Source organism: Narcine bancroftii, chromosome 3 (genome assembly GCF_036971445.1).
Source record: "Narcine bancroftii isolate sNarBan1 chromosome 3, sNarBan1.hap1, whole genome shotgun sequence".
Classification (NCBI taxonomy): domain Eukaryota; kingdom Metazoa; phylum Chordata; class Chondrichthyes; order Torpediniformes; family Narcinidae; genus Narcine; species Narcine bancroftii.
In genome coordinates this window covers 323,101,985-323,126,906 of record NC_091471.1, presented here as the reverse complement: position 1 = coordinate 323,126,906, position 24,922 = coordinate 323,101,985, and the positions used below count along the sequence as shown (strand labels likewise).

At 46.4% G+C, this 24,922-nt stretch overlaps 1 protein-coding gene across 1 annotated transcript in view; it reads right to left on the bottom strand.

Moving 5' to 3' along the window:
* Positions 1 to 661: 661 nt before the first annotated feature.
* Positions 662 to 24,922, bottom strand: part of LOC138756863 (uncharacterized) — an 82,606-nt gene continuing 58,345 nt past the window's right edge. Inside the window, exons 18-21 of the mRNA XM_069923257.1 lie at positions 18,905 to 19,138; positions 16,338 to 16,503; positions 5,858 to 5,953; positions 662 to 4,912 (exon numbers count right to left, since the gene is read on the bottom strand). Of these exons, the coding sequence (XP_069779358.1) occupies positions 4,380 to 4,912; positions 5,858 to 5,953; positions 16,338 to 16,503; positions 18,905 to 19,138 (1,029 nt within the window). The 3' untranslated portion in view covers positions 662 to 4,379. The remainder of the gene's footprint in view (positions 4,913 to 5,857; positions 5,954 to 16,337; positions 16,504 to 18,904; positions 19,139 to 24,922) is intronic.

The following is a 24,922-nucleotide window of genomic DNA, read 5'->3' as shown; positions in this document are numbered from 1 at the left end:
CATTTGCCCTTCTATTTCTTGCTCCCCACTAGGTGTTCTACAATACACCCCTATAATGTAGCTTCTCCTTTTCCATTTTTTAATTCCACCCATAACGCCTTCCTTGACAAGCCCTCCAATCTATCTCTCTCAGCATCGCTGTAATATTTCCCTGACAAGCAATGCTACACCATCCTCCCCCCCACACACACACATTACCCCTTCAAATGTATCACACCTGAAGCAGTGAAATCCCAGAATATTTAGCTGCCAGCCACGTCCCTCCTGAACCACGTCTCACTAATCGCCACCACGTCATGCTGCCAAATGTCTATCCACACCTTCAGCTCATCCACCTTCCTTACAATACTCCTAGCATTAAAGAAAATGCATTTCAGAGATTTCCTACATCCATCCCTCTGTTTGTCCCTATCTTTACGGACAACTCTATTATTTATTACCATCATCCCCCCCTCCATCACGGCATTGATCCTTTTTCTTCTCGATCACCTCTCTTTCCACCCCCAAACTTTGTCTACAAGCCTTCTCTCTTCATGGACAAACCTTCTCTTTGCTGTTCTCCTTTAAATGGATAAATTTGATGGTTCAAAGTCCAAGCAGATTTCGTCATTTACTTTCATCATAGGTAGACATTCCTGTCTTTATTTAATCTTGAACAGGGTGATTAAATGTGCTTCCAGTTATGCAGTCTGGGACAACTCTTTCAATGGCCGCTCTGCCAGCTGGATGTGAGAGAACAGCTGATGGTAGCAAGAACCAGGAGCTCGCAATCACGCTCTCTTCCAGAATGTAAATTTGGGACCCAATTAAATGAGGTGTGAACAGAGGCCAATTCAGGGTGACGAACACCTAACTTTGATGGACTGACCAACAGGCTCTTACAAATTACATTCAAAGATACTGTAGATGGACATATGTACATTTGTTTCTGTAAAGAGCAGAACTAGTCACCTATTTCCACTTTTAATTATTATTCTCTCTCATAAACAGCCTACATGCTTTTTAAAGTGTTTATTACAATCCTGTGATTGAGAGATTTTTGTACATTTTCCAATTTACAGACAAAATCGACTTAATTTTTAAATTTTAATGATACAGCACGGTAAAAGGCAGTGCTGCCAATTACACCAACGTTCCCACCAACCACGTGCATTATTGGAGGGTGGGAGGAAACCGGGGCACCCGGATGAAATGCATGCAGACACAGGAAGAACATACAAACTCCTTACCGAGAGCGCAGGATCCAAACCCAAGTCACTGGCGCTGTAACAGCGCTGTACTAACCACTACACTAACCATGCAACATTGCAGGATATCAGTGGTAAACCTATTTGACGCCAGATTTGATTGTCCTTAACATAGCAGGTCCAGTACCAGGCAGTGAGAGCTGATACGATGCTGTGGGATATTTGGGGTCGAGAAGAGAGAAAGCAGCAGAGAATTAAATCAGAGACATCCTTGGATTGCTGTGTTCCAGATCTCAATTTCTTTATTGTTTATGCCACCAGTCTCGTTAGAATAATGTGCACTGTATTTAAATCAAACTAGTTGAAACCAACTTAGAGGGAAAGGTAAATATAAAGAGAAATTAAAATGTCATTAATTTGAGTTTAAATTCAAATGTGCAACTTCAATACTGGAGAAATGATTTGGGTCATTGGGCTATGATGTTAACAGCAGATTTCCTCTATTTCCGCTGAGCTTTATGAATGACGCGTTATTTCATTGCACCAACAACATTTAAAATGTAACACTAAGCCATGGAACAAAATATTTTGGCAATTGATGAAACATTCATTTAAGTGGTAGCTTTTGAGGACTGACTAGAAGATGGAAAGAGAGGCAGAAGGACTTGGGAGCAGAATTGTAAATCTTAGACCATTGGTGGAATGATTAAAATTGGGGAAATTCTGGTCAGTGGGAATGTGAGGATCACCCACTTCTGTGGGAAGTGAAGGGTTGGAAAAGCCCACAGATCTGAGAATTTTACAAAGATATGCCACAAACTAACATAAAATGAGTGATCACAGAGAGATGGCAAAGTCTCATGGGGGTCAGAGCTTTGTAGACCCTTTCAACAGATCGTCAAAGAGTGCTAGAGAGTTGTTATGTCTGGGGATAAATGAGGAAGAAAAATTAGATGGATACATGGATAGACAGGTTCAGAGGGAAATGGGTCAAACTGAGGCAGGTGGGATGTGTGTGGGTGGGACATTTTGGTTGGCGTAGATGAGTTGGATGAAAGGCCTGGTTCTACATTGTATGACTGGGACTTTGTGAAGGTGGGGCATTATGTGGGCAGAGTTAGGTACTTGCTCATGCTATGGTCTAAATATCACAAAGGAGCTCACTTGGCATGAAGGAGTCTGCCTCAGCTTCAGGTAGAAGCCAGAATTCTTGGGGAATTGAGAGAGGTGGTGGAGAGGAAGGCATGTGGAGACTAAAACAGTATGCTTGTTAGAGCAGAGAGGTGAAACTCCAGACAGGTAGAGAAGGTTAAAGGTGAGTATCTGGCTAAGACTGGACAACAGGACCGAGACAGGGAGCCAGACAGTGTGCTGGGAAAAATCCGCATGGAATGGGAGACAACACCACATTCAAGGACTTCAGAAGGACAAGGAGTTGGAGGTGGAGGGGAAAATTTCTGAGCAGTGACAGTTCCATGTTTATTTTGAGGAAACGGTTGATAGTATCTGAGGGGAGAGGCAGGACCTGTTAGCACAGGCAGGAAGTGGCAATGATGCAGAATTTGGAGACCCTGATCCAGCAGCGAGGGAAGAGATTGAGGTGGGTGGCAGGGGCAGAACACTGGGCTTCCCGGCACTTCACTGTGGCAGGGTTGAAGGTGCTGAACAGAGCTGTGATGCTCTGGACAACCTGCTCCCAGTTCTAGACAGACTTTACACCCTCCAGCAGCAGTGGCCAAGACAGAGAGGGTGAGTTCAGTAGCTCCACCACCATCAAACAATGCTGCATGGATAGAAGAAATTTTTCCCGAGGTAATACTTAGAACCACGACACAGCACTGAAACAGGCCTTTTGGCTCTTGCCAAACTATTATCCTGCCTCATCCCATTGACCTGCACCCGGACCATAGCTCCCCATCATACCCCTCCCATCCATGTACCTGTCCAAATATTTTTTTAAAAATTTAGACATACAACACTGTAACAGGCCATGAGCCCGTGCCACCCAATTCACCTACAGCCCCGGTCCGTTTCTTAAATGTCAAAATCAAGCCCACATTCACCACCTCAGCCGGCAGTTCCTTCCACAACCCCACCACTCGGTGTGAAGAAGTTCCCCCTCATGTTCCCCCTAATCCTTTACCCTTTTACCCTTAACCTATGTGCTCTGGTTTGTATCTCACCCACCCTTGGCTGTAAAAGCCCACTTGCATTTACTCTGTCTATCTCCCTCATAATTTTAAATACCTCCATCAGATCTCCCCCCATTTGCTGACACTCCAAGGATTAAAGACCTAACCTGTTTAACCTTTCCTTATAACTCAGTTCCTCAGGACCTGGCAACACCTGAGTAAATCTTCTCTGCACTCTTTCTATCTTATTGAAGGGCTCAGACCTGAAATGTTGGCTACCTTTCACTTCCTATGGAGGCTGTGTGTCCTGCTGAGTTTCTCCAGCACGTTTATGTACTGAACTGCAGCCACAGCATCTACAGACTTTCCTGTTCAACGCCAATCTTATTGCTATCTTTACTCTCTGACCTTTTGCAAAATGACAATTGAAACTGCCTGTGATTCTGTTCCCAAGCGTCCCCCAAAATCTGTTGACTCCAATCACTCCTCCTGGCCCCATTCCCCCTGTTCTGCCTGGAACCAGAAGGGGACTGTCAAATTCTTACATTGAACCATCAAAGGAAAGGTCGTTCGCATCCAGGTTGAGACGTTCATCACAGAAAGGAGCATGCAAGGCACAGGGACTGAGAATTCAGTCTAAGCAGCCAATGCTGGACTCTCGAGGCTTCTCCTATTCTGCTCCAGCTTGACTTATGAACTGCTTCATTAACGGTTGACACATCAATTAGTGCAACGCCTGTTGCAGCACCAATGATTGGGACCTGGGTTTGAATCCAACACTGTCTGTACATTCTCCTTGTGTCTGCGTGGGTTTTCCCCGGGGTCTCTAGTTTCCTCACACTGTTTAACACGTACCGGGGATTGTAGGGTGTAATTGGATGGTACTGCCTTGTGGCTGGAATGGCCTTTTACTTTCCTTGAGGTGTGTCCATCTTCCGCCATCCTCAGATTCACATTTTCCCTGCTCTCTCGTGCCATCCCTAAATGTTAGTTGCCTTCCTCTCAAAATGTGCAGCAACAAATGTCAAAACCGTCTTTCGTCTGCCTGAAAACACCTTCCCTAACTCAGCTGGCAAATACTGAGGGATGTTCCCAGGAAAACAAAAAACGCAGGATAGACAGGCTCTGTAAACACTGTTTTGAACCTGTGAATAAGCCTCATCATGTTACTGACTCCATAAAACTCGAGGGTTCCTTCAGAGTAGTCGAGGTAGACACCAATCCGCTTGTGCCTCCCCGACTGCAGGATGACCTCCTCTTTATTGTGAAGGGCAGAGATCTTGCTGTTGCTGTACAAGAGGCACCAGGAGAGATCGTTCCTCCCAATCAGGCTGCTCATTTTCGAACCTTTCCTCTGGATCCCTCGGTAGGTCAGCCCAATTCCAGCCCAGAGACCGCTCACCTCCACTTCCCAGTAGCAGCAGCCATCTGATATGCTCTGGGTGCACAGCACCTGGGGGAAGCTGTTGAACCTGTCCTGGTGTTCTGCGTAGGGCACACAGTCGGGATCAACATCAGTCACCGTCTGTTTATCATCCGAGAGGAGGAGATGCTTGTGCGCCGTGTTAGGGTCAAATGTCAGGTGAAGGGCATCTGGAGACATAGGCAAGCATAATTAATGGACTGCTCTGCACAAGATCTCCAGGATCACTGGAGTATAGTCCAACGAACTACAAAACTGGTGTTAAAACACAAACCACTGGAGGGTCTGAGTGTGTCTAAGGAGGGTAACAGATGGTGGGCAAGGTTTACCCTCAGAGGGTGGTCTGTATCTGGAACTAGCTGCCAGGGGCAACTGTAGAAGCGTGTACAATGATAATGTTCAACGAGCATTTGGACAGATTTTTGGATAGGAGATAGGGTATGGTGGTTAGCAGTTTCTACAATGCCATTACAGCACCAGTGACCCGGTTCCCATCCCGCGCTGTCCGTATGTTTTCTCTGTGTCTGCATGGGCTTCCTCTGGGGGCTCTGGTTTCCTCCCACCCTTCAAAATGAACCGTGGGGTATAGGTTAATTGGGTGAAATTGGGTGGCATGGACTCGTGGGCTGGAACCATGCAGTTTGATTAAATTTTATATTTGAAGAGCTGGGAAGGATATAGACCAAAGGTAGGTAAATGGGATGAGCCCAGAGTACCATCATGGCCAGCATGAACAGAATGGGCCAAAGAGCCTGTTCCATGTTGTATGATGGGCAACAAAGACAAGAACAAAATAGAGAGTAGGGGGACAGTTCATCGAGTTACCTTTTGGGGGCCAAGCTACTTTATGAGGTAAAGAGTGATGAGTATTGGCTGTGTTCACTAGGAGGTTGATCAAACAGAAGAAACCATAATCAATCCTCTCCCTGCATCAGGATGTCCCAACAGAGAAGACATTTCTGGTGCTTGGGCTTGGAAGCCCTTTCCCCGATGGTAAGTAAACTACAAATGAAGGGTTAACTCTCCACCAAAGAGAGAGTACCTCAGAGACTTTCCAGGGTGACCATTGCCAACACACAGCCTTAGACACACAATAACAAGAGACATTGACATACATTGTAAATAATCCGCTGTCTCCCTGTAATTGGAGTCTGGCTTGTTTTCCGTGAGGCACGTGTCTGGTTTGTTGATGGAGACCGAGATTTCATGATCTGTGTGCAGGACAGAGATCAAATTGACATTCACATTTGTTAGATTTTGACATTTAGACATAAATCATGGTGACAGCTCCTCTCGGTCTACGAGCCCGTGCCACCCAATTATACCCAATTGCCCTACACCCCTATACATTTTGAACAGTGGGAAAAAACTGGCACCCATGGGTAAAACCAATGCAGACACGGGGAGAACATACAAACTCCTTACAGGCAGTGTGGAATTCAAACCCCAGTCCAAATTTCTGGCACTGTAACTGCGTTGCACACACCGCCACACCAAAAGTACCCCACTATTGCAGCTCATGCCATTGAGACCATCCAGTAGACTCTCTTTGTTCTAGGTTCCAGCATCTTCAGTCTTTTGTGTGTTTCCCTCTTTGCTGTCTCAGACCCACAGGAACAGCACAGGCTAGAAAGAGAGAAATGCTCCTCCTACACTTCCCTGACCAACACTCCAGGAAGGTACATCACAGGTGATAATAGAGTAAAGTGGAGGTTAAAAATGGAAATGCAAAGCTGGGTTAGATACTGAATGAAGTTGAGCCATCCTGTCCCATTGCTGGCACAAGTACGGGATCAACACAGTCAGCTTCAAGTTCAGGCACCTGTGGTTCATTTGAAGCACACTTAGTACTGGAATGCATCCTGGAATGGGGTGGGGAGGGGAACAACATCGTAATTCATGTTTTGTCAAAGTTCAAAAAACCAAATTACAAAAAAAACTGTGGGAGTCTGAAGTTGAGAAAAGGCTCAATGCTGAGTATTTGTTCGGCCCAGCAACACACTGGCCATGGTCCTGGATAAGGTCACTGCAGAGCAAAGCCTCTCAATGTTGCTTGTGGTACATGCCAACAGTTAAAGATGCACCACACAGACACCCCCTGCACAGATCCAGAGAAAGAAAACCTTTGCTATAGGGCATCTGCCTGCGATATGGACTTCGATTACAAGGCCTGATCTACCAGGCAATCCACCCTGCCCCCCAGAGCCCTGCATTTCACAAATTCTATTTTCCCCTGTTTGTGTCTAACTGCCAAAACATCCAAAACAAGGGAGGCCCGGTTAGCATAGAGATTAGCACAATGTTGCAACAGAGCCAGCGATCGGGACTGGGGTTCGAATCCCGCGCTGTCTGTAAGGAGTTTGTATGTTCTCTCTGTGTCTGCGTGGGTTTTCCCCAGGGGCTCTGGTTTCCTCCCACCTTTGAAAGCATACGGTTGAGGTTAATTGGGTGTAAATTGGGCGGCACGGACTCGTGGGCCAAAATGGCCTGTTAATGTCTAATTTAAATATTTAAATGTGATTTTCCTTCTTTAAAACTACTACCATAAACTAGTAGACTCAATAGATTATCTAATGGCAATCCCAGTATCATCAAATCAAGTATTACTCTGACCTTTTTACCCCTCCCCATCCTTCTCTTTAACGTCGCATTATTTTATTCTAGAGACCTGGACCCTCCACTCCATGAGGTGCGCTGCCCAAATACTCCATGTGACCAATTAACCTACTAATCCTGAATGTCCTTGGGACATGGGAAGAAACTGGAACAGCCAGAGGGAACTCACGCAGACACGGGGAGAATGGACAAACTCCTCACAGACTGTGCTGGATTCAAACCTGGGTCACAATGTGCTAACTACTGCACTAGCTTAAAACCACCTCACTTTCACTCTTCCCCAATTCTAAGGAAGGGTCCTTGGCATGAAACATTAGCTCGGTTCTTCTCACCACAGATGCTGTCTGACTCACTGAGAGTTTCCAGCATTTTATTTCCAATTTCCAGAATATCTAATTCTTTGATTATCCAAGAATGAACATACTGGATATTACATACAGGGGCAACACGTCAGGGAACCCTCCCAGGAATCAAATTGTACATTAAAAACACAAATTCTAGTGTGTACTGGTAGTATTGACATACATTGCTCTCTGATTATATTATGATTTAATTAAATTTGATGTTATAAAATACCACGAAGTATTTTATAGCATTAACATTAAGGGGTGGATGGCTTGCATAGCAGTTAACGCAACACTGCTACAGTGCCAGCAATCGCGACCAGGGTCCGAACCCCACGCTGTCTGTAAGGAGTTTGTATGTTCTCCCTGTGTCTGCTTGGGATTTCCCCTGGGGCTCTGGTTTTCTCTCACCATTCAAAACGTGTTGGGGGTGTAGGTTAATTGGGTGTAAGATTGGGCTGCACGGGCTCGTGGGCTGAAAGGGTTTGTTACTGTGCTGTAGGTCTACATTTAATAATGTATTAAATAATTTAGCATATTATAAACTGTGATAGTACCCCCACTACCCAGAGGATCTCATTAGCGACGAGGTCGCACTCGACTGGGATAAAGGGGTATTGCATCGCCACGCTGGAAGTACAGGGCGCAACAGTCACCTACTTCAATTTATTCATCCTTCCCCAATTGTGCGCCCTAGTGTTGCTGGGATTAGACTTCCAGTGTCAATTCCGAACGGTGTCCCTACACTTTGGGGGACCCCATGCCCCCCTCTCGGTCTGCCATCGCCCCACCCCCGAAGCACCCGAGCAACCCGCCCCCGTGCCCCGGGCCAATCCTGCGGCCTTTCCACACTCCGGATTGCCCCACCAGCACTCTTCGCAAACCTCACCCCTGGCTGGAAGCCTGTGGCCACCAAAAGTCGGCAATATCGTTACGAAAACAGGCAATTCATTAGGAGTGAGGTGCGCAGATTGCTGGATGAGGGCATCATCGAACCCAGTTCAAGCCCCTGGAGAGCCCAGGTGGTGGTTGTAAAGAACGGGGAAAAACTACGGATGGTGGTCGACTATAGCCAGACCATTAACCGCTTCACGCTCCTGGATGCGTACCCCCTGCCACGCATCACGGATGTGGTGAACCAGATCGCCCAATACCGCATTTTCTCCACCATTGACCTACGTTCGACCTACCACCAGCTCCCGATCCGCTGCGAGGACCGACCATTCACGGCCTTTGAAGCGAATGGGCGGCTATATCCATTTCTCAGGGTACCATTCGGGGTCACGAATGGTGTCGCAGTCTTCCAGCGGGAAATGGACAGGATGGTGGACCAGAACGGGCTAACCGCTACCTTCCTGTATCTGGACAATATCACAATCTGCGGCCACGACACGCAGGACCACGACGCCAACCTAGACAAATTTCTTCAAACTGCCCGTCGGCTGAACCTGACTTACAATTCAGACAAGTGTGTCTTCCAGACCACATGACTCGCTATTCTAGGTTGCGTGGTGGAGAACAGGATACTGATGCCAGATCCTGACCGCGTGCGTCCCCTAATGGACTTACACCCCCCCCCCCCCACCATTCCCATAAAGCTCTCAAACGCTGCCTGGGCCTTTTCTCGTATTACGCCCAATGGGTTCCACACTACGCCGACAAGGCGCGTCCTCTTATCAAGACCACCTCCTTTCTCCTCTCGACCGAAGCCACAGCGGCTTTCGATCGAATCAAATCCGACATCGCTGCTGCGACGCTGCACGCGATCGATGAGTCTGTCCCGTTTCAAGTCGAGAGCGATGCATCCGACTTCGCCCTGGCAGCCATTTGAACCAGGCCGGTCGGCCTGTAGCCTTCTTCTCCAGAACCCTCCAGGGTCCGGAGAGTAGACACTCCTCGATCAAGAAGGAGGCCCAGGCCATAGTTGAAGCGGTGCGTCGTTGGAGACATTACCTCGCTGGGAGGCGCTTTACACTGTTGACTGATCAACGCGCGGTCTCCTTCATGTTCAGCAACACCCAGCGTGGTAAGATAAAAAATGACAAAATCACCAGATGGAGAATCGAACTCTCCACCTTTCACTATGACATCCTGTACCGGCCTGGTAAGCTCAACGACCCGCCTGACGCGCTCTCCAGGGGGACGTGCGCCAGCATACAGATGGACAGACTACAGAGACTCCATAAGGGGCTCTGTCATCCAGGGGTCACTATGTTTGCCCACTTTGTCAAGGCGCGCAACCTACCCTACACAGTCGAGGAGATCCGCTCAATGACCCGAGCCTGTTCGGTGTGCGCTGAATGCAAGCCCCACTTCTTCCGTCCGGATAACTCCCACGTTATCAAAGCCACCCGCCCCTTCGAGCGTCTTAGCGTAGACTTTAAGGGGCCCCTACCGTTGACCAACCGTAAATACCTACATCCTTACGGCCATGGACGAGTACTCCCGCTTCCCGTTCACTGTGCCCTGCCCAGACACCACTGCCACCTCAGTGATACAGGCCCTTCACAGTATTTTCGCCATTTTCGGATACCCCAATTCCATCCACAGTGACAGGGGGTCCTCATTCATGAGCGCAGAGCTGCAACAGTACCTTCTGGAGTGTGGTATCGCTTCAAGCAGGACCACGAGCTATAACCCACGCGGTAACGGCCAGGTCGAGAGGGAGAATGCCAAGAGCGGTTACACTGGCTCTCCGGTCTAAAGGTCTCCCCACCTCTCACTGGCAGGAGGTTCTCACTAGTGCCTTACACTCCATCCGCTCCCTCCTATGTACTGCAACAAATGCCACCCCCCACGAAAGGATGTTCCTTTTCCCGAGGAAATCTGAATCAGGAACCACTCTACCGGCATGGCTCACCGTCCCTGGCCCCGTCCTTTTGCGACGCCACATCCGGCACTCAAAGAATGACCCCTTGGTCGACCAAGTGACTCTACTCCACGCGAACCCACATTACACCTATGTTGAGTTCCCAGACGGGCGGGAGGACACTGTTTTGGTGCGGGACCTAGCTCAGCACGCGGTAGACCCAGCAAACCTCCCAACCCAACCTTCCCCAACTCTTTATTCCCCAGGCCCCGTGCCACAACAGAAGGACCAACAGCACCCCAACGACCCGGGCCACCCTGCCGACAACACGACTGGGGAATTGAGCGATGGAGCAGTTGCACCCGACGAGCCCGCTGGCGACACCATCCCAGCGACCCCAATCCCGGCACCACGGCAGTCACGCCGGATGGTCAGACCCCCTGACCGCTACAGTCCTTGACTTACCCCTTCCTTTCATTCTCTCCCTCGTTTTTTTTTGTTTTTTTTTCCAGGGTCAGTTCTCCAAGAAAGGGTGAATGTGATAGTACAGATCTATCACCAATGCACATAGTGTATATAGTTACTGTATCTAGACTGTGCTTACAGCGATTGGCTGAGAGCTAAGCCACGCCTATTGTCTGGGCCTTAAAGGGTTGTGTCCCTAGCCAGATCGGATCATTCCGGACTGGTCGGCCACCTGTGAAGAGCTCCTGTCTTTTGCTAATAAAAGCCTTGGTTTGGATCAACAAGTCTTTGGTTCTTTCGACGAGCTCTACATAAACACAAACTTATATGAATACAAGAGTGCGTGACAAATGCTGCTTTGAGATTACCGTTATATAATGGGTCAATAAATTTCCAACTGGCTCCACTGTCCTATAGCTTTTCCCCAGCATAAGACTGCCCTTGAGCTCAGTCTGAAGCTCATTGGAATCAATGCCTCAATTCTTCCCTGGCAAAACCCTGCAACCTGCCTAGAGCAAGCAGCCTTTTATTAGGTAGCACTTGTGGAGGTCGTTTCCACCCACCGTGAGGCAAGAACTAGGGGACAGAGTCTTGGGAGGAGATGTAGGACCAGATGAGGAGGAACTGCTTCTCCCAGAGAGGGGTGAATATGTGGACTTCTCTGCACAGGGTATCAGTAGAGGCTCCTCGTTGAATGTACTTAAGACACAGAGAGAGTGAGAGAGACACAGAGATTTGCATTCATTGGGTAATTAAGGGTTATGGGGAAGGCAGGTAGGTGGAGCTGAGTCTCTGAGGTGTTTGGGAGATAAATTGGGAGAGGTTTGTTAGAGCAGGTCACACACAAACACTTTAAAACACAGAAATTTTTATAGGAGCTTTTGCAGAGAGCTCACGGACTCATGATGAACTCATGTTTGCAAACAGCTTTGTCTGGAAAAGAGCATTGTCTGGAAGGTCATGTGATCTTTGCAGACAGAGAGCAGAAAAAAAGCAGGCTTTGCTTTAAGAGAGGAGAGACATTGTGATTGGTTCCAGAGGGACAAGCTGGCAAGCTTTGGAAGATGGCCTGGTTAAAGGAGTGGACTGGCTGTCTGGTGTTTCCCTTGGAATAGGAAAAACATAAAGGAATTCTGTGGGGGATGTCCTGGAACAAGAAAAACTCTCTCTCTGAAAACCCACAAGAACCTTTCTGAGTGGTAACCATTTACCTGTTAAGCACCAAAGCCTGGTGAACGTTGTTAATGTTAACTTCTGTGCACAATACAAGAATTGCCTGCAACCAGTGAGATTGGACTGTGAACCAAAGAACTTTGCTGAACACACATTACATACACGTGCGCTTAGAATTAGAAGGAGGTTAAGTAGGTTAAGTAAGTCAATAGAGATAAGTTAAAGTTTGATTCCATTTTCATGTTCAAAGATAATTAAAAGCAACTTTTGTTTAAGTAACCCTTTGTCATGGTGCATATGTATTGCTGCTGGGTTTTGAGGTCCTCTGGACTCATAACGTCAGATCTCATTTAAAGGCAAAACAGACTCTGTGATAAACCACTGTAATGTATAATTGTCTGGTCGAGCATACCTATTGGCTGGTTGTAACCGTAGCCCCACCCCACAGGCTCCTATATAAAGGTGGCTGTTCCACAACCCCCTGTTACTCAGTGCAGAACAACTGAACAGTAGGGAAATGCTATGTTCTCAAGTGAACTAAAGCCTATTGGTTTCTCTACAATAGTCTCTTGAGTGATTGATGGTGCATTAATTTAATTCACTTGAAATTTTCCACATTGGAGAAGATCCTCAAACCAGAAAAACTGGAAATTGACCCTCAGTCACCTGAGGCAGCTCCCCACTTCGAACTCTGGCTGCGCTGTTTTGAAGCCTCCTCTACCATTGTGCGATCAGAGACGAACAAACTGCAGGTACTTCACTCCCGGGTCGGCAGGCACCCTGGTGAACTCCATGATCGGGGATGCCAACACGTACCAGGAGGCCACGGACACCCTCAAAGGGCAATACCTGTGTAAGATCAACATTGTCTATGCTAGACACCTTCTAGTGACCAGAGAACAACAACCCAGTGAGTCAAACACAGAACATCTTGAGGCCCTGTGAGCACTCGGCAGGGGCTGTGAAAGCAAGGCTGTGTTCGCCACGGAGAACACAGAGGACCTCATCCGGGACACCTACGTCGCAGGAATCAGGTCGAATTACATACAACAGAGGCTTTTGGAGCAAGGGGAGCTCAGTATGCGGAGAGCAGTCCAGCTGGCAGGTGGCTCTTCAGAACATGGAGGCCTACTCGACCAACAACCTCGTGGTCACAGCCATTCTGGATGTGCCACCACAATCCCCACCCCCTGGCCCACTAATGGCCAGATTATTGCACCAGTGCTCCGCGAAGCCCTCCCGATGCTCTCAGCTGGCTCTGGTAATGACTCAACCACAGCTGCGGTGTTCCAGGAATCCCATAAACTGTTAGTTCTGCGGCCTGGGCGAGCATCAGAGGAAACGCTGCCCAGTGAAGGATTTGATCTGCTTCAGCTGCGGAAAGAAAGGCCACTACGTCAAAGTGTGTAAATCCAAACCCCTTCCCAGCAGCACCACATGCGGATTGTGGGGGCCGCCTTCCACAACATTGCCATCACCTTGGGCCAGCAGTGCCATGTGCGATTTGTGGGTGCTGCCATCTTGGACACCACCTTCAGGACCCAGTTGTGCTGTGTGCAGACCATGGAAATGCCCATCTTGGGTGCCATCCACCCCTCACCGTTTGTAACCAGCAATTCAATAGCCAACCACCCCATCATACACGTCTACCAACCTAACCACTCACCATGCATGACTTGTAGGCTCTCCATACTTAAAGTCCCCCTCCTCACTATTCGCCAACCTCACCCCCGACTGCAAACCCGTCACCACGAAAAGCAGACGGCACAGCACCGGGAACAGAGCCTCCATCTGGCCAGATGGAAGGGGTCATTGAAGCCAGCGATAGTCCTTGGAGAGCACAGGTAGTAGTAGTGAAGAACGGGGAAAGAATAGAATGGTCATCGATGACAGTCAGACCATAATTAGATGCATTCAATTGGACACATAACCCTTTCTGAGAATCGGCAACATGGTCAACCAAATTGCACAGTATCAGGTTTTTTCGACCATCAAACTAAACTCAGCATATCACCAGCTACCCATCCGCCCAGAGGACCACCAGTATATGGCGTTCAAGGTGGATGGCTTCCTCTACCACTTCCTGCATGTCCCCTTTTTGCATCACGAATGGCATCTTGGTCTTCCAGTGGGAGATGGACCATATGGTGGACCAGTACAAGTAAGCGGGCCACTTTCCTGTATCTCAACAACATCACCATCTGCGGCCATGACCTACAGGACCATGATGCCAATCTCCAGAGACAGCCAAGCTCCTTAATCTGACGTTCAACAAGGCCAGGTCAATGTTCCGCGCAATCTTCCTGGCCGTCCTTTGCTGTGTCGTGGAGAATGGTGTCATTGGCCCAGACCCAGACCACATGCAACCACTCCTGGAGTTCCCCCTCCCACATAGCCAAGGCCCTGAAGAGCTGCCTTGGGTTTTTCTCCTATTATCGTCAGTGGGTCCCCAATTATGCAGACAAGACCCAGCCCCTCATCAAATCTACATCCTTCCCCTGGGCAAAGAAGGCTCGTGCAGCCTTCAACCACATCAAGTCCGACATCGCCAAGGACACGAAGCATGCTGTGGATGAATCCAGCCCTTTTCAGGTGGAAAGCGGCGTGTCAGACTTCACCCTGGCAGCCACCTTTAACCAGGCTGGCAAGCCCGTCACATATTTTTCATGTGCCCTGCAGGGCCCCAAGATTCAATGCTCCTCAGTTGAAAAAGAAGCCCAAGCCACTGTCAAGGCAGTGCGGCACTGGCGCCTTTACCTGGCTGGGATAAGAGATTCACTCTGCTGACTGATCAACGTACTATCACATTCATGTTCAACAATCAACAGCGGGGCAAAATCAGAAATGATAAAATACTGCGGTGCAGAATAGAATTATCTACCTATAACTGTGACATTTACAGAAACTTAACGAGCCACCAGATGCCCTGTCCCGTGGGACTTGTGCTGGTGCCCAGATCGACCCCTCCATAATGATTTCTGTCACCCCAGAGTTATCAGGTTCTTTCACTTGGTCAAAGCACACAACCTGCCGTAATCCATCGATGAGATCAGGACCATGACAAAGAACTGCAAGGTCTGTGCTGAGTGCAAGCTGCACTTCTACTGACCAGACAGGGAGCAATTTATTAAAGCAACTTGCTTCTTCCAGCGACTCAATGTCGACTTTAAAGGACCCCTGCCGTCTACCGACCATAACATATACTTCCTTAATATCATTGATATTGATGAATACTCCCACTTTCCATTTGCCATCCCCTGCTCGAACATGACCGCTGCCACAGTCATCAAGGCTCTTCACTCTATTTGGCTTCCCCAGTTATATCCACGGCGACCGGGGGCTTTCCGCTATGAGTGATGATCTGCTCCAGTACCTGTTGGCCAGAGGCAGGACCACCAGTTACAACCCCCGGGGTAGCGGGAAAGTGGAGAGAGAGAATGCTAGGGACTGGAAGGCAGTCCTCCTGGCTTTGCAGTCAAATAGCCTCCCGGTCTCCCGCTGGCAGGAAATTCTCCCAAGGCCACTCTACCAGCTCCCTGCTGTACACCATTACTAACACTTCACCAAATGAAATCTGCGACAGGGACCACTCTACCAGCATGGCTGACATCCCCGGAGCCTGTCCTGCTCTAGAGGCATGTGATGAACCTTAAGTCTGACCCATTGGTCACTTCCTCCATGCCAACCCCCAATATGCTTACGTGGCATATACAGATGGACACAAGGACACTGTTTCCATCAGGGACTTGGCTCCCTCAAGGGCCCTGGAAACAACTGCTAATCACCCCACACCCTCCTCACCGTTGAATGCACATGATGCACCCGACCTCTGGCATCCTGCCACTGCCCCATCACTCAGGAGACTATTGTGGAGAAACCAATAGGCTTTAATTCACTTGAGAACATAGCAAATCCCTACTGTTCAGTTGTCCTGCACTGAGTTGCAGGGGGCTGTGAACAGCCACCTTTATACAGGAGCCACAGGAACAATCGACTTGACCAGATAATTAAACATTGCAGAGGTTTACCACAGGCTCGACCACCCAGAGGACTGAATCCTGCTACCACCACACCCATCCCCTTCCACTCATCTCCCCCACAACCCCTGCCCAGCAGGGACTTGGAGTGCAGTGGCTACCTTCAGCTACACGCAGTGACCCTGCCCCTCCTGAACTTCACGCCACTGACCTTTGGTCCCTTCTCGATCCAGATGTGGGTCGAAGCAGCTGTGCAGTTGCTCTGTAATGTGATTGGACAGTTCAGTCATGGCACTTTCTACAGCTGAAAATTTGGCATCAATCTGGCAGGGCAGCAGAGGGCAAGTCTCCACCAATCTGTTTAATTGTTGATGTTCCTGGGAAATTAAAACCAGACATTACTTCTGAGCAATCATGAGGTGACATTCCTTAATATGTAATTATATTACATGACATTAATTGCAGCAGGATCTTGATTGCTTGGGGCAGATGGAATTTAACACAAAGAAATGTGAGGTAGGACCAATATGGTGTCAGGGATCTGGGGGTGTTGCAGAGCAGAGGGATCTAGGAGGACAAGAACATAGTACCTTTAAAGTGGCATCACAGGTAGAGAGGGAGGACCAAAAAGGCTTTCAGCAAATTGGCCTTCAACAGCCAGAGTATTGAGTCTAGAAGGTCACGTCGCCATTGTACAAAATGTCGGTGTGGCCACATATGAAATACTGCTTTCTGGTCAGTTACATGGGCTAAACTTAGGAAGAAGGTGTACAATTCACCTGTCCAACCAGGCTCAACCAGGTGTGGAAAACGGAATAAGAAAGGATTAATTCTCCGCTGGACTGCAGTGTGGATGGAAAGACTGGCTCATCTCCCATGGGGGCACTCCTCCTCCCCTCCCAAAGTGGCCAAGCACTGCTCTAGCTCCAGTCACAAGTCTGCAGAAGACACCACCACCATCAGACAGATCTCAAACAATGACAAGACGAGGCTCAGGACGTTAGGACTACAACCTTCGCAATGTCTGCAAAACAAAGGAGCTGGACTTAATTTGGGAGCCAGGACAGGAGCACAAACCCCTGAGGTGGAGATGGCAATGAAACTGATCATTATCAGAAAAGGTTTGGATAATTAATATTCACATTAATCCTGGAGCAAAAAGTGTAACTTGCAATAATGCAGACAGTGCTTTCTGTGGGGCTGGAACAGCCTGTGATTGGTGTATCAGAGCTGTGAGAAAGAACCTGTTCCTGAACCTAGGCAAGCTAGTGTTCAGGTTTCTGTTCCTTCTGCCCTACGGTAGCAGTGAAAAGAGGTAGTGTCCAGGTGGGGGGCCTTTATGATGTTGGCTGCCTTCTTGAACTCCATTCTTAGGAGTAACTCTCCCCACCAAACAATTCTGCCCCACTAACGTTGATGATGCCACCAAGAGATCTCACCAATGGTTATTTACTCAGAAGCTAAGGAAATTTGGCCTGCCTTTGTGGTTTTTATGGATGATCCACATGAGGTATCAAGACTATGGGCAGGAGACTCCCTGCCCACAAAACTGCAGAAAGGTCCGAACGTAGCTGAGCCCATCACACAGGCCCCCTCCCCTCCACCGACTTTGTCTAAATCTCCCACTGGCTTGGGAAATATACGAGAGGATCCATTCCACCCCGATCACACTCTCTTCTCTCTCCTTCTGATGGCAGAAGATACATGTAACCATATAAACCATATAACAATTACAGTCTGGAAACAGGCCATCAATTTAAGTGAACTCCACTAGTCCCACCAACCTGCTCCCTCACATCCATGTACTCATCCAACCTTCTCGTAAATGACAAAATTGACCCTGATGCAACCACCTCTTCCGGAAGGTCATTCCACTCAGCCACCACTCTGAGTGAAGAAGCTTCATCTTATGTTACTTCTAAAATTTTGCCCCCTAACCTCTAGCTCATGACCCCTTGTTCCAATCTCACCTACCCTCTATCCCCTTGATAATTTTAAATAACTCTATCAAATCCCCCCTCAACCTTCTACGCTCCAATGAATAAAGACCCAGTCTAATCAATCTTTCTCTGTATTCTAGATACTGCAATCCAGGCAACATTTTAGTAAATCTTCTCTGCACCCTCTCTACCTTATTGATATCCTTTCTATAATTTGAGGACCAGAACTGCACCCAATATTCCAAACTTGGCCTCACCAAGGCCTTTCCAGTTGTTCTTCAGCTCAAATAATGGAATATGGAAAAGACCATTCCCCTGCAGTTTAACTGTCCTTTTCTTTATTTCTTGTAACATTACACACTGTATAACCATAATACTTTGCCCTGCACCCTTTGACATTACACACTGCATCATTTAAATTGCTGTTACATTGGGTGGTACGACTGGCATAGCGGTTAGCGCAATGCCTTTACATCATCAGCGATCAGGACCGGAGTCGAATCCACGCTGTCTGTGAGGAGTTAAGATGTTTTCCCCATGTCTGCATGAATTTTCTCCGGGGGGGGTCTGGTTTCCTTCCACAATTTGAAACGAACTGGGGGTGTTGGTCAATTAAGTATAATTGGGCAGCGTAGGCTCGTGGACCGAAATGGCCTGTTACCATTCGGTATGTCTAAAACAAAGTTTCATGGTGTCCCAGTGCACGAGACAACAAAACTCCAATTCCTGTTGGGAGCTGAGGAGGTTTTGATGATAGTGGGCAGTGACTTTCTCGGCCACGCTAACTGGCAGATGAGGGTGAGATAGAGTTGCATCTGACTGGGCTGAAGAGCCTTACCTGCATCATGCTGAGGCAGTCATCACTCCTCAGGGAGGCCTGTAGCTGCAGCCTGGTCCGCTGCATTCCAGCAAGGGCGCTTTGCAACTGCATCATGGATTCCTCCACCTGACTCACCACCGCTCCCTCCTCTTCCTCAAGGAATCTCAACACGTCCCTCTGCGCCTTCTCCACAACCTTCACCAGCTCAGTGCACTTATGCTTGGCCTTCAGTTTCACCTGCAGCACCGAGTCCTAGAAGATTAACACATATACATATATCAGCAATCCCAAAAGCCATTGACTCAGTCAACCAAGACAGAGTGTGGTGCGCCCAGCACAGCACAGTTGGCGTAATGATTAGCGAAACACCTCTACAGCCCCAGTGGTCGGGACTGGGGTTCAAATCCCGTGCAGTCTGTAAGGAGTTTGCACGTTCACCCCGTGTCTGTGTGGATTTTCCCCAGGGGCTCCGGTTTCCTCCCACTGTTGGAAACGTACCGGGGGTATAAGTTAATGGGGTATAAATGAACACCATTGGCTCGTGGGCCGAAATGGCCTGTTACAGTGCTGTAGGTCTATATTTATGTTATTACTTTCAGGGAGGTGTGGATTCAGACCCCAAGGTCCTTCTCCAAAGAGTCATACTCTTTATGGTACACTTTCCCTTTGCATTTGACCTCCCAAAGTGAAACACCTCACACTTGTCCCGATTAAACTTTGGTATCTGCAGTTTCTCTGCCTGTGTACTCAACTGATCTCAATTCATTTGACACCTTCCTCAGTGTCTACCAATGTTTGTGTCATCCATCGCCCACTTACTAATCAGCCCACTTACATTCTCGCTCAGTTTAAAACACACAAGAAGAAGTCTTAGCACTGATCCCTGTGGAATCCCACTGGTCGCATACCTCCCTTCCTGCTGCCATCCTCCAACACTAGGCCTCTGTCTTCTATGGCCAAGCCCATGATAAATCCCATCGACCATTTCATTGTGGACCCCATTAACCATAACATTTTGGAACAGCCCACATGGGAATTTGTATTGAAAGCTTTTCTAAAGTCCACAATGTCGTCATCCACTGTCTTACCCTCATCAATCATCTCTGTCACCTCCAGAGAAAACTCTGAATGAAGAGAACATGGGGAAAATAAAACTACGATTGATGAGGGTTAATGTAACTGGGCGAAACACGAAAATCTGCAGACGCTGTGATTGTAGTAAATGCACCAAACTGCTGGAGGAGCTCGGCCAGTCTTTTCAGCGTCTGTAGGAGACAAAGTTATATCGCCAACGTTTCGGGCCTGAGCCCTTCTTTCAGGGAAGAAGCAGAATGGGCCAGAACCAGGAAATCTCAGAATTCAGTCTCCTTGTGAACAGGCTTCATTATGGCCACTCATTTTATCTCCCTGTTCCATTCCGTCCTGACGTCTGTCCATGGTCTCATTCATGGCCAGATTGAGACCACCTGCAAATTGGATGAACAACACCTCATCTTCCAATTGGGCCCCTCCAACCATACAGAATTAATGTCGACTTCTCTGGGTTTTGTTAAACACCCCACTTTTACCTTTCCCTATCTCTGTCTCTCCAATTCGTCACAATCAGTGAGGAGTGGTAAGAAATTCTTCTCCACAATCTCTATCAGTACCGGAGCCCCATAGAACTGTGTTCTCAGCCCCCCTGCACTACTCGCTTTACACCTATGACTGTGTTGCTCTGTACGACATTAACATCATCTACAAATTTGCCGAGATACCACAGCAGTGGGTTGTATAAAGGAAGGGGATGAGACAGTGAACAGGAGGGAGATTGACAACTTGGCTGAATGGTGCAACAACAACAACCTCACATTCAATGTGACCAAAACCAAGGAGCTGATTGTTGACTTCACGAATGGAAAGCCAGAGGTTTACAATCCAGTGATCATTGGGGTATCAGAGGTGGAGAGGGTGAGAAAATTTAAGTTCTTGGGAGTCACTATCTCAGAGGATCTTTCCTGGACCCAACACACTAATAGCATCATGAAGAAAGCACGTCAGCACCTCTACTTCCTTGGGAGTTTGCAGAGGTTCGATATGACATCAGAAACCCTAACAAATTTCTATAGAGGAGTGGTAGAAAGTGTGCTTACCAGCTGCATCATGGTCTGGTATGGGGACACCAACACTCCTGAGCATAAAGCCTGCAAATGGTAGTGGACACAGCCCAGGACATCTAAGTAAAACCCTTCCCACCATCAAGTACATCCACAGGGAATCCGGCTGTTGGAGAGCAGCAGCTATCATCAAAGATCCACACCACCGAGGAGGAGTCACGTGATGGAGTAGTGGCCGGACGGTGAACTCCAGCCCTCTCCAGAAAAGTCGGGAAAAATAAGAGAAAATACAAAGGCACAGAAATACAAGTTAAAGAAAAGTGAATATAAAGGTGGAAAGAAGATGGAGACAAAAGGAGAAAAATCAAAATCAACGGAAAGAAGAGAGGAAGAGAAGACAACGGAGGAAAAAGGTGAAGGCCTTACCTGTCCGAAGAGGCCCGCTGTGGAGAGAAGACCCCACTACCTCAGGTCGGTAGAAAGAGAACTACAACAATGGCTCACAGAGCCGAGTAAAAGTGCGCAACCGCGCATGCGCGAGGAGTCGCGCATGCGCGATGCGCATACAAAAAAACACACCGACGGGAGGGGGGACCAGCTGGGGAGTCGATCTCCACAGCCGGCAACGACAGCTGCAGAACACCTGCAGCAAGAAGAGACCACAGAAGACAATAGAAACAAGAAAGAAGAGGAGGAAAGGGCAGCAAAGAAACAACAGATGGTCAACCTAGAGGAAGAAGAAGAGGAAGAGGAAGAGTACAGGGAAATAGAAGAAGAAAAGATAGGCAAGGTAAAGGAGTACTTGCTCTTGTTAGAGGATACATGGAGTCATTTAAAGAATGGCAAACACAGGAATTCAATGATTTAAGAAGAAGAATAAACAACACAGAAAAGAAAATAAATAAAATGGATATGACCTTAACAGAAATGGGGAAAAAAATGGACAAGATGGAAGAACGGGCAATAGCAGCAGAAATGGAGGTAGAAGACTTAAAAAAGAAATTGGAGGAATCTAATAAAAAAACTAAAGAGACACAAGAATTACTAGCCCAAAAAATAGATATAATGGAAAATTATAACAGAAGAAATAACATAAAGATAGTGGGCCTTAAGGAAGATGTAGAAGGCAAGAATATGAGGGAGTTTATAAAAGAATGGATCCCTAAGGCCCTAGGATGTCCAGAACTACAGCAAGAAATGGAAATAGAAAGGGCACATAGAGCATTGGCCCCTAAACCACAACCACAACAAAAACCAAGATCTATTGTAGTAAAATTCCTAAGATATACTACAAGAGAAAAGGTATTGGAGAAGACAATGGAAAAAGTAAGAGAGGGCAACAAACCACTGGAGTATAAAGGGCAAAAAATCTTCATTTATCCAGATATAAGCTTTGAACTCCTAAAGAAGAGAAAAGAGTTCAATGCAGCAAAAGCGATTTTATGGAAGAAAGGATATAAATTTACACTGAAGCATCCTGCGGTATTGAAAATATTTATTCCAGGACAACAAAACAGACTATTCTCGGATCCAGAAGAAGCACGAAAATTTGCAGAACAATTACAAAAATAGACTGAGGGATGAAGACGGGTAATGAGAGCAAAAATTATCACGATTGATATGTATGTGGGTAAAGACAAAAATAGACTGAGGGATGAAGACGGGTAAGGAGGGTAAAAATGACCACGATTGATATGTATGCGGGTAAAGAGGTATAAGAGTGAATAGAGACAATGGGCATATGTGAAAGTATCTGTAATTAGAGGAAAACATAGAAAGTATAGACAAGAATTAATAAGGGAAGGTAATGGAATAGAGAGAATAAGGAGGGAACTAAAAGAGTGACCTTTGTGACATATAAAAAACGAAATCTTTTCTGGGGGGGGCTGGGTGGGGGGAAAAGAGCGGTCACTGCAAAATCAGTTGACGCTTGCGAGTGGATTCGCAAATCCAAATGGAGAGGGGAGATGTGGTTGTCCGACAAGGGATAAAGGGCAACTCAGGAGGGGAAGGGGAGATTGGGGATAAAGAAGATAGAAATAGGAGAATAAGGAAAATGTTGGATGTTGTAGGAATGTTGTCTGGTAAAGAGTTGAAAATAAGAAAACAGAAATGGAAAAGGAGGAAAGGTAATGATGGAAAAACGGAAAGAGAAGATAAACAAAATATAAAATGGCTACGCTGAACTATATGACTCTAAATATTAATGGAATACATAACCAAATTAAAAGGAAGAAACTACTAAATTTACTGAAAAAGGAAAAAATAGATATAGCATTTGTCCAAGAAACACATTTAACTGAATTGGAGCACAAGAAATTAAAGAGAGATTGGGTAGGACATGTAACAGCAGCATCGTATAATTCAAAAGCAAGAGGAGTGGCTATATTAATTAGCAAAAATGTGCCATTTAAAATAGAAGAGGAAATAATAGATCCAGCAGGGAGATATGTTATGATAAAATGTCAGATATATTCAGAGCTTTGGAATCTACTTAATATATATTCACCTAACGAAGAAGATCAAAAGTTTATGCAAGATATCTTTTTGAAGGTAGCTAATACGCAAGGGAACATACTAATAGGAGGGGATTTCAATCTGAATTTGGATCCAAATATGGATAAAACGGGGAAAAAAATTAACAGGAAGAACAAAGTAACCAAATTTATAATTAAATCAATGCAAGAAATGAAACTTGTGGACATATGGAGGAAACAAAACCCAAAAGAAAAGGAATACTCATACTACTCGACTAGACATAAAACATACTCAAGGATAGACCTATTCCTGTTATCAGCCCACATACAAGGGAGAGTTAGGAAAACGGAATATAAAGCTAGACTATTATCGGACCACTCACCCCTGTTATTGGCAATAGAGCTAGAAGACATCCCTCCAAGAATGTATAGATGGAGATTAAACCCCATGCTACTTAAAAGACAGGATTTTAGAGAATTTATTGAAAAACAATTAAAAATGTACTTTGAAGTAAATACGGAATCAGTGGAAGATAAGTTTATACTATGGGACGCAATGAAAGCATTCATTAGAGGGCAAATAATAAGTTATGCAACCAAGATGAAGAAGGACTATAATCAGGAAACAGAGCAGTTGGAAAGGGAAATAATAAACATAGAAAAAAAATTAGCAATAAAGGAAGATACAACCAAAAGAAGAGAAATGGCGGATAAAAAAATAAAATATGAAACATTACAAACATATAAGGTGGAGAAGAATATAATGAAGACAAAACAGAAATATTATGAACTAGGGGAAAAAACACACAAAATCCTAGCATGGCAGCTTAAGACAGAGCAAACTAAGAAAATGGTATTGGCAACAAGGAAAAAAGACAAACAAATTACATATAATCCAAAAGAAATTAAGGAAAGCTTCAGAGAATTCTATGAACAATTATACCGAACCGAAAACGAAGGGAAAGAAGGGAAAATAGATGAATTTTTGACTAAAATTGAACTACCAAAACTACAAATAGAGGAACAAAATAAATTAACAGAACCATTTGGAACAGTAGAAATACAAGAGATAATAAAAAATTTACCAAATAATAAGACACCAGGAGAGGATGGACTCCCAATAGAATTCTACAAAACATTTAAAGACCTAATAATACCGCCCCTCCTGGATGTAATCAACCAGATTGATGAGACACAAAACTTACCAGATTCATGTAAAACAGCAATAATTACAGTGATACTAAAACAAGGGAAAGATCCACTCTCACCAGCGTCATATAGACCAATATCTTTGCTAAACACAGATTATAAGATAATAGCTAAACTATTAGCGAACAGATTAGCAGAACAGGTACCGAAAATGGTAAATTTAGACCAAACTGGATTTATCAAAAAAAGACGCACAACAGACAATATTTGTAAATTTATTAACTTAATTCATGCAGTAGAAGGAAATAAAGCAC